Source organism: Magnolia sinica, chromosome 5, assembly GCF_029962835.1.
Source record: "Magnolia sinica isolate HGM2019 chromosome 5, MsV1, whole genome shotgun sequence".
Classification (NCBI taxonomy): Eukaryota; Viridiplantae; Streptophyta; class Magnoliopsida; order Magnoliales; family Magnoliaceae; genus Magnolia; species Magnolia sinica.
The window spans coordinates 103,560,883-103,569,886 of record NC_080577.1 but is presented as its reverse complement, the minus strand read 5'-3'; the positions used below and the strand labels follow the sequence as shown (position 1 = coordinate 103,569,886).

Below are 9,004 nucleotides of genomic sequence, written 5' to 3'. Positions count from 1 at the left end.
CTTAATGACACCCCTGTAAAGCTAAAAGTTACAGACCCTTGATTAAACGAAAGTGAATTCTACCTGCGTGTAGGTGGGCTGTATGAATACGAGTCATGACTCATGGCCCAAAAGCAGCGGCGGAAGGCAGCAGAACACAGGAATGGACATTTCTCGTTTTCATGCTCCTAATTCTACCAAATCCCCCGTATCCTCCAACAGTCCAGTTTGCATTTGAAATTATTGAAGCCTCCAACACAGAAATATAGCTGTCTTGCTTCTCTATTAATATTCTACCATAAAATAATGGTGATAATTCACCACCACTTCATTCTAGACTGTCCACATAGCAGGTATACAGAGATGGTGCATCACCAGAAAATGAGATGATTAAGATAATTAGATCACTGTGAAATTTTTGCTATGTTATATCGACAATGGGAACGTCAATCTGGGGAGTCCGGATTTCTGTAAAGAAACATCATGTGTGCATCTGTCGTTAGAGCGTAACATAAAAATGGTGGTGAACTAGCACCAGATTTAAACTTTAGCCTAGAACTCACTATTTTCTTCCATGGCTGGAAACAACCATGAGACTGCACAAAACCCACTCTCCGAAAAATACAACAACATTAATAAAAAATTAAAATCCTCAGTCCTCTTGCCTACATAAAGCCTTGCAGCATTCCTCTTTCCCTCATTGGTCTCACTCTTCTTTCATTGGGTACTCTCTCTCTCTCATTCTCTAACCTCCATTGGGTATCTCTGTCTCTCTTTCTCATTCTTTAACCTCCATTGGGTATCTCTCTTTCTCCATCGGTCTCTCTCTTTCTCCATTGGGTATTTCTCTTTCTCCATTGGTCTCTCTCTCTCTCTCTCTAACCTCCATTGGGTATCTGGTCTCTCTCTCTCTCCATTGGCTAATACTAACAATCTCTCCCACTGCATTAGACGACATCAACTCTCTCTCTCTCTCTCTCTCTCTCTCTCTCTCTCTCTCTCTCTCTCTCTAAATATTTCATTTTGTTTCTTACTTTGCAGGAATGGCGTCCTCTTTTTACATCCTTCTATGCCTCTCTACCTTGCTTTTCCCCTCCCTTATCATGGCTGCTCCACCAAGAAAGCCAGTAGATGTTCCCTTCTCCACAAACTATGTTCCTACATGGGCCTTTGATCACATCAACTACATCAATGGTGGCTCTGAAGTTCATCTCAAGTTAGATAACTACACAGGTAATTATTTTATTTCTACTCCCATTTTTTTTTTTTTTCCAACTTACACGCTATTCCAACGCCAAAACTAGAAACAAAGGGTGCATAAAAAGTGTGGGGTGTGAATATCAGTCCTCAAGGTAAAAAACCATATCATATTTCCTATGCATTTATCAAACAAAGTAATGATTTGGGACTTTTGGGTCACTCTCCATAGGCACTGGCTTTCAATCCAAGGGCTCATATTTATTTGGCCACTTCAGCATGAGAATAAAAATGGTCCCAGGAGATTCAGCTGGAACAGTTACCGCATTCTATGTAAGTGATTTTTAATTTCTTAATATATCCAAAAACTAATTAAGCTTGGATTAGTCACTTATCAGGTGTTATTACTTTTCTTCTTCCTCTTTTACAGCTTTCATCACAGAACTCAGAGCATGATGAGATAGATTTTGAGTTCCTGGGAAACAGGACAAACCAACCTTACATAGTACAGACAAATGTATTTACTGGAGGGAAAGGAAACAGAGAGCAGAGGATTTATCTGTGGTTTGATCCAACTAAAGACTATCATTCATACTCAGTGCTGTGGAACATGTATCAGATAGCGTATGTTTTTCTTATCCTTTTAACTAACCACCCCTAACTAAATGGATTTAATACTTACATCCAACCTGATTGATGAATACACCGTTTCTTCTACTAATTTTCATTCAAATTCTCCAGATGTGTACTACTTTATTACCAAAAGTAGATAGTTGGGTGGGATTTAAAATTTCTAGGCTCCCCATTTTACTAAAATAATAGACTTCCAACAAATCTCATGTGATTGACGACTGCACTCATTTTCTTCTATTTTGGTAATAGAATAGGGTCGTGACTTGCTTGACCCAAAGCTATGTGGGGCCTACCTTGATTTCTGTTTGTTAAGGAAGCTGATTGCGTCCTGCCCCCGCTGAGACGAAAATCTGTCCTGGCAGGGCACTGTGGGGTCCACCGTGATGTATGTGTTTTATCCACGCCGTTCATTCATTTTGAAAGATTATTTTACTCTGTGAACCCAATAATGAGGCAGATCGAAGGGTAAACTGGATCACAGAGTCGGGATTGAACGCTCACCATTAAAACTTTTTGAGAGCGACAGAAATTTTGGATGAAGCTGATATTTATGATTTCCCTTCATCCAGGTCTACTTGATCTCATTAACAGTTTGGATGACAAATAAACAAAACATAGGACCCTACAAAGTTTTCAAGGGTCTGCATCATCGCTGATTCTTGTGGTGTGGTCCATTTGAGCATCTGTTCTGTCTTATTTTTGACGTTCTATATACTAAAATGATCTGAAACAATGGATGAACGGCGTGGATAAAATCATACATTACGGTGGACCCCACAGAGACTATGCCTGGACTGATTTCTGTCCAGCGGGGACAGGACGCAATCCACTTCCCTTTCTTTACATTTTTCACCACAGTAAATCCTTTAAAATAAGTATATTTATAAATTTTGAAAGTAGATGTTGACCGCTGGCTTTTTTATAGCTAAAATCGTGGAGGGGTGGAAATTTCACGTGGGCTTAACTGTGATATATGTGGCTTATCCACGATCGCTGTGGCTTATCCACCGTTCATCTGTTATGCCAGCTGATTTTAGGCCACGAGACTAAAATTGAGGCATTTCCAAAGATCTGGTGGACCACACCACAGGAAACAGTGGGAATTGAACGCGTACCATTAAACACTTCTCAGGACCCAGAAGATGGGCTCCAGGAAGAAAAAGTTGATGGATGTTTTACTACCACTGTTTCCTTTGATGTGGGACACTTGAGCTTTGGATCTACATCATTTTTTCGCTCATCCACTAAAATGTTCCGGTAAAACGGATGTATGGCGTGGATGTGTCACACACATCACGGTGGGCCCACAAATTTAAGTCCATTATTTTTTTGACCGGTTTTCAAAGCAGAAACATTCACCGACTTTCAAACAGGTTAAGTAATAATGCGTTATTTACACGAAACAGTGGGGATTGATATTTATGTTTTCTCGACATCATGGTGGGATCAGCTTTATGAACGGTTTGGATGACATATAAAGATTACGGTGGGCCCGGAAGTTTTTAGTGGTTCCATACTTACTGTTTTCTGCGCTGTTGCGCACTGTAATACCATTGTATTAAAAAGAATAGAAAGGATGGGTAGTACTACCAAATGATCAGATGCAGCAGCTTTATCAAAAGTATGATACAACCATTCTTTTTCCATCAACATGTCACACATGTAGACTATCTAATCCGCGTGAAAGGTGGGCCTCACCACCCATGATCATGTATAAGAATATCTGGCTGATCCATTTAGCTAGCTGGAGAAAACATAAAATAAATCAATGGACTGACTGGTGTGTCCTCTTAATGAGTGGATCAACCTGATTTTTTCTCAGATGATCATCACGTTGTGGTCCACGTTTTTTCATGGATTGGATCTTCTACATGAGGCATGATGGCAGAGAAAAGAAGAGAAAGACATTGACACTCTGTACACATCTACAACTCCAAAAGACCTTGCATTTCCATCTTTTTTCCTTTTTAAATAATAACACGTTTTTTCTTACTTTTTTCTTTGGTGGGCCCCACCAGTTTCTTTGTAGATGATGTCCCTATCAGAGTATTCAAAAATAGCAAGGACTTGGGGGTGAGATTTCCCTTCAATCAGCCCATGAAGATCTATTCCAGCCTTTGGAATGCTGATGACTGGGCCACCCGAGGTGGGCTTGAGAAGACTGACTGGAGCAAGGCCCCCTTTGTGGCCTCTTACAAAGGCTTCCATATCGACGGTTGTGAGGCCTCCGTCATGGCGACCTATTGTGAGACCCAAGGCAAGCGTTGGTGGGACCAGAAAGAATTCCAAGACCTGGATGCTCTACAGTACAGGAGGTTGCAGTGGGTCCGACAGAAATACACCATTTACAACTATTGTACGGACAGATCAAGGTTCCCTACCATGGCAGCCGAATGCAAGAGGGACAGGGATGTCTAAAAGCCTATGTGGTGGCCCACTTTCTTTTGCTATCCTTTCATGAAGGAGGCTATTCGTGGGCACATGTGCCAACATGAAGTACATCTGTTAGATCCTGACCATTCATCAGGTGTAGCCCACCGTGGACATGCTCTGGGCGAAAAATCAACCTGGCCCACATCAGATGGGATGCACATGTGAGAGGAAAAAGGGACGGTTAGGAAAAGAAAAGACAAGAGTCTAAATTTTACCACACGTGTGGGCACGTTGGATCGTTTCGATTTTTACCTAGGTTGTGTTGCTGGTGGGCCCGATCTGATTAGTGTCCAGGATTTTTCACACATGTGCCACGTTGGCGTGTGTGCCGAAAATTGCCGCCTTTATATTTCCTCGTTGCATTGGAGTATTGTTGGGTTTATTGGTTTATTTTTCATGTATTATGTCTTAATATTAGATGGTTTTATTGTTTCCAATCTCGGAGACAGCTATTTGGACGTGTGATTATTGGAGGGTGTTTGCTAAGACTAGATTTTATACTCTGCCGAGTCTGATATCCCATACGCATGCACCCGGGAATTTAGCGCGTTGATATGTGTAACTTTGTTAAACCTTCCATGCCCCACTTTCGATGGCTCATATAGTAACAATTTGTGGTGCAAGTGTCCTGAGCTGTTCATTGTTAGATCTTAGTGGATGGATAAGATGAATGCAAATATGGTAGAGCCATCTCGCTTTAGAGTACATGGCTATGTTATGTGTTATGTGTTAATTGCGTTTCCCACAAACGGCGCCAAAAAATGTTAAGGTCAAAATCCGGACCACCCTCCACTCAACGTGGCGGACCTTCGACGAACCCTGGTCCTGCATAAAAGGATGAGTAAAGGAGACCTTGGCTAAGCCGGGGGACCCTCCGATGCCTAAGTCAAGCTAGGGAATCTGGGTCTAAGTCGTATGTAGAGAGGGTGCGAGATATTGCGTACCTATAGCAATGGGGTCCCCCGATATTTGTACCGGTAGGTTAGGCGATCCACATTCGTTAATATCGGCATGATTTGCTCAATCAACAAGATATCGTGATCGTGGAGATATTATCCGCAATCGATGGATTCGTATTGCGTATCGTGTCTTAGGAGCACGTATCCTTGGGCAAGATCTTCGGTCACGTCCGCGTTTGGATAGTTTCCTGGTTTAGTACTTGAAGTAATCACATCTGGCCTCAACCTCGGCCTCATTTACGCTGAGGCCGAGTGTTAGTAGTTGGGGCTGGTCGTATAGCCTTTGTTTTGGCTTATGGCCTCGGACTAAGACTGGAATGTAGATTGACCTTTGATCTGAAATGACGGCTGCTACTGCTCAGAGTCGGGATAAACCAAGAGAGGACTCGGCCTTGCTTTTCATTCATACATTCCCGAGGTCTCTCCTCTAAGCTCTGAAGTTCATAGCTGGCTTGACTTGTCGAGTTGGATTTCCCCACAACAGAAGCCCCCTAATCTCTTAGTCCGAGCCCGGACTTAGAGAGTAAACACCTAGAGAAATGAAATGACATCCCCCTGCTTTGCTCATGGTGGCGATTGGGATGATCGGGGCATTATTAATGCGATACATACGCCTTAGATCTCGCATGCTGTACAGTGGCCACAACCCTTCGGCTTTTATCCATTTGGCGGACAACACGTGGCGACGGTTTTGATTCGCAATCGGCAGAACGAAGGAGATGGCACCACGTGCATGCAAGGGACGAAGGGTCGCCCACGTCATTAATGACATTAAATGCCGGGAAGACTCCAACCTCGAAGCGTGGGTTCGGACCTATAGCTCTCTTCCACGTGTCCTTTGGTGTCAGTACCGAGTCGCACTGGCTTCGGGAGTGGCCGTTTGCAATAATGACGCCGAGTAATGAGGCGGTTATATAAACCCCTCTCGTTCCCACCCTTCACATTTCTCGCGCACGCACTCTTCATTTTCTCTATTCTCTCCTTTCGAATCGTCCTTTGCCAGAAATCGCCCTCCGCCGAAAATCGCCTTCTACTAAAAAAAGGATTTTCATCGCCGGATAAAGGATTCCCGACCATCGGAGAAGGGATTCTGCTCAGCGGGAGCCGTCGGAGTTGGAAAAATTTCTGCAGGAAGAGATCGCCTGCAACGTTGTGAGTCTTCCAACAGTTAAACGCCTCTTTTCCTTCTTGTCGAGTAACTCCGATGAAATGGAAGAAGTCCGAGGGGCTGATTCAGAGTCCGAACCAGAGACTACTGCCTTGGGACCCAGGGAGTCTGAAGGCCCTTTCGAGGCCGATCCCCCCTACACTCCACCTCGATTCGAGGAACCGCAAGTCAGAGGACCAAGAGTCGAGGCAAAGGGCTGAAGAGAGTCCTTAGAGATCCCGCGGGACGGGCGAGGGCGGGCCCTAAGGGAAGCAGAACGAAACCATCAGTCCTTAGGGATCAGTCATGGTTGAGTCCCAGATGGCCTGATTCGACGAAGATTATCAGATCCCCGACTCGATTCACATTCGAGCCCCTGCCCCCACAGACCAAGCGGCATCTCCAGCTGAGGGGGAGATTGTTGTCTTCGTTTGCGCCCTCTAATGTGTGCTTTAATTCTCCATCCATCCTTTCTTGCGCGAGTTGACAGCGCAGTTGAAAATCGCTCCAGGGCAGCTGGACTCAAATTCCTGGAGGATCTTAGCCTCTACTTTCGTTCTCTAGCATCAGGCGGGGAACCGGAGGCTGACACCAGATGAGCTTTTATTTTTGTACATGGCCAAATACGATAACACTGATAAGGCCTGGTGGTATTTCTTGGTTAGGCCCCTGTGCCTCTAGGGTCTAGTAACTCAACTCCCTTCTTCCAATAAAGACTGGAAGGGGAAGTGGTTCTGGGCCTCGGGAGAATGGGAGGCCCCTCCGAATTGGACCGACTGCGGATCCGAGTCCCTACCCGATTTGCCAATCCAGGTTGGACGTTTCTTCTAATCACGCTGCATGTTTAATTCATCTTTCTATATTTAACTCGTTCTTCGCTTCTGTTTGCAGTTCAGCCGAAAGGGGCCCCTGACCTCTCTGTCCTCCAAAAGCGACAGGTCGACCGAGTCCTAGTGCTTCGTGCGGACCAGCGTGCCTGGTTCGATCTCATCAGTCAGGAGAACTTGGTATCTTCTGGCTTTTGTAGAGTTCAACCCACCCTCTTTGCCTTGGGTAAGCGGGGTTAGGGCTTTCAGAGACTAATTCGCTAACATTCATCCATACCGTGAATCTTTGGGCCGATTCTTCTTTCTTTTACAGGGATGGAGGCAGGTGGTTTAAAGAGGAGAAGGCCCCCGCGCCCTCTGATGGATGTCCTCTCCTCTGAACTAAGGACGAAAATGAGGACGAGGAAGAGGAAGGCTTCTGAGGTCGAGGCTGAGGCTACCTCGGCTGTAAAACCAGCTGGCGCCGAACCTACTACAGCCCCCTCAGTGGCTGTTCCTGCCATTGTTCCAACTCCCACTCCTGAGGTTCCACCTGCTGAGGCTCTTACCAGAATCGAGCCTATCACCATCTCGTCACATTTTGCAGAGGAGCAAGTCCCTAAAGTTGCCCTTTTGGTAGTTGCGGGTCCTTCTCGGGCAAGGAGAATAGTAGGGGAGACCCCTGACATGGCTATCTCTGCATGATCTGCAGTCCCCCCCACTGCTGCCAAGACCGAGCTCTTAGTCGGCCAAGGTGACGTCCTCATCGGGTATGCAAACACACCCGAAGCAGCTGCCCAAGCTTCCGCAGTCAGCAAGGTTAGAGGAGCTTCTGCACCCTCTCCAAGGGGAGGAGCTTCTACACCCTCTCCAAGGGGAGGAGCTTCCACACCCTCTCTAGGGGTCATAACTCTTGATTTTCACATGGCTCAGCTGAACTCTTGGGCGGCTAAGCATGCTCCAGAAACGCGGATAGCTGATACTCTCTCCCGCCGCCACGTAAGCTTCATGAACGATTATGCAGCTGTATACTACCAGTCGCTGCCAATGATGGTGGAGGTAAAGGAGAGGCTAAAGGAGATAGAGCGGCTCGAAGTAGAGTGGGCCAAGTTTGTGGTCGAGAAGGCAGAGCAAGATGCACTATAGGCCGAGCTCGAGAAGAAGCTGGAAGCTTTAGTTACGGAGCAGGAGGAGCTGAGGAAGGCTATTGCTGAGTGTCGGGCAAGAGAACTTGCACTTCATGGCGAGGTTAACCAACTCCAGGCTCGCTTGGATGTCGTCGAACCCAAAATCAAGCGTTTGCAAGAGGCTAATGAGAACCTAGAGTTCAGGGTCACAGAGGCCGAGTTGGGGCTTGAGGTGGCGAAGGAGACTCTCGAGACGGAGCGATGACTGATTACGGACCAGCCGGCCCAGTAGCGGATCGTCCTTAAGGTTGCGGCATCTGTAAACCGGGCGAAGCTACAGGAAGAGCTCGAGGCTTGAGCGGCCTCGCAGGCTGCCGCAGTTGTGGCCGAATACAAGGGGTCAGCTGAGAGGGCTAAGGAGTTGGATAAGCTGTACCTTTTTGACTACCATACTAGCTTTGACGCTTGCTTAGCCGAGGTTTGAGAGCTTTGCCCAGACACCGACCTTGACTCCTACGCCTGCAAATAATGCCGAGGATGCCGAGCACGATGTGGCAGACGAGCCCGAGAGTGCCCCTCCTGCTGTGGAAACCGCCCTCGACACTCCTATCGCCGAAGCCACCGCCAACACTCAGCCCCCCCAGCTCGGTAGCTAGTCCTTCTACTCGGAGGGAATGAAACATTTCTTTTTTTTTTTTTTACAATGTAAATGGATGGTTTTTT

The 9,004-nt window shown here is 46.2% G+C and overlaps 1 protein-coding gene across 5 annotated transcripts; it reads left to right on the top strand.

The window, feature by feature from the left end:
* The first annotated feature begins 565 nt into the window (after positions 1 to 565).
* On the top strand, positions 566 to 4,694 carry LOC131246497 (xyloglucan endotransglucosylase protein 2-like). 5 transcript variants are annotated; one of them, XM_058246686.1, is made up of 5 exons: positions 566 to 703; positions 1,021 to 1,212; positions 1,409 to 1,509; positions 1,607 to 1,800; positions 3,828 to 4,694. In XM_058246686.1, exons 2-5 carry the CDS (start codon positions 1,023 to 1,025, stop codon positions 4,225 to 4,227), a joined length of 885 nt encoding a protein of 294 aa, XP_058102669.1. In that variant the 5' UTR covers positions 566 to 703; positions 1,021 to 1,022; the 3' UTR covers positions 4,228 to 4,694. The 5 variants fall into 5 exon arrangements, with proteins under 5 accessions (XP_058102669.1, XP_058102668.1, XP_058102667.1 ...); XM_058246685.1 differs by having other exon boundaries at positions 636 to 738; XM_058246684.1 differs by having other exon boundaries at positions 639 to 778.
* The last annotated feature ends 4,310 nt before the right edge of the window (positions 4,695 to 9,004 follow it).

Coding starts and splice junctions, on each gene's coding strand:
- LOC131246497 (XM_058246686.1), top strand. CDS start 1,023: ATGGCGTCCTCTTTTTACATCCTTCTATGCCTCTCTACCTTGCTTTTC. Junction 1,510..1,606: donor GAACAGTTACCGCATTCTAT/GTAAGTGATTTT, acceptor CCTCTTTTACAG/CTTTCATCACAGAACTCAGA. Junction 1,801..3,827: donor TGGAACATGTATCAGATAGC/GTATGTTTTTCT, acceptor GGGCCCCACCAG/TTTCTTTGTAGATGATGTCC.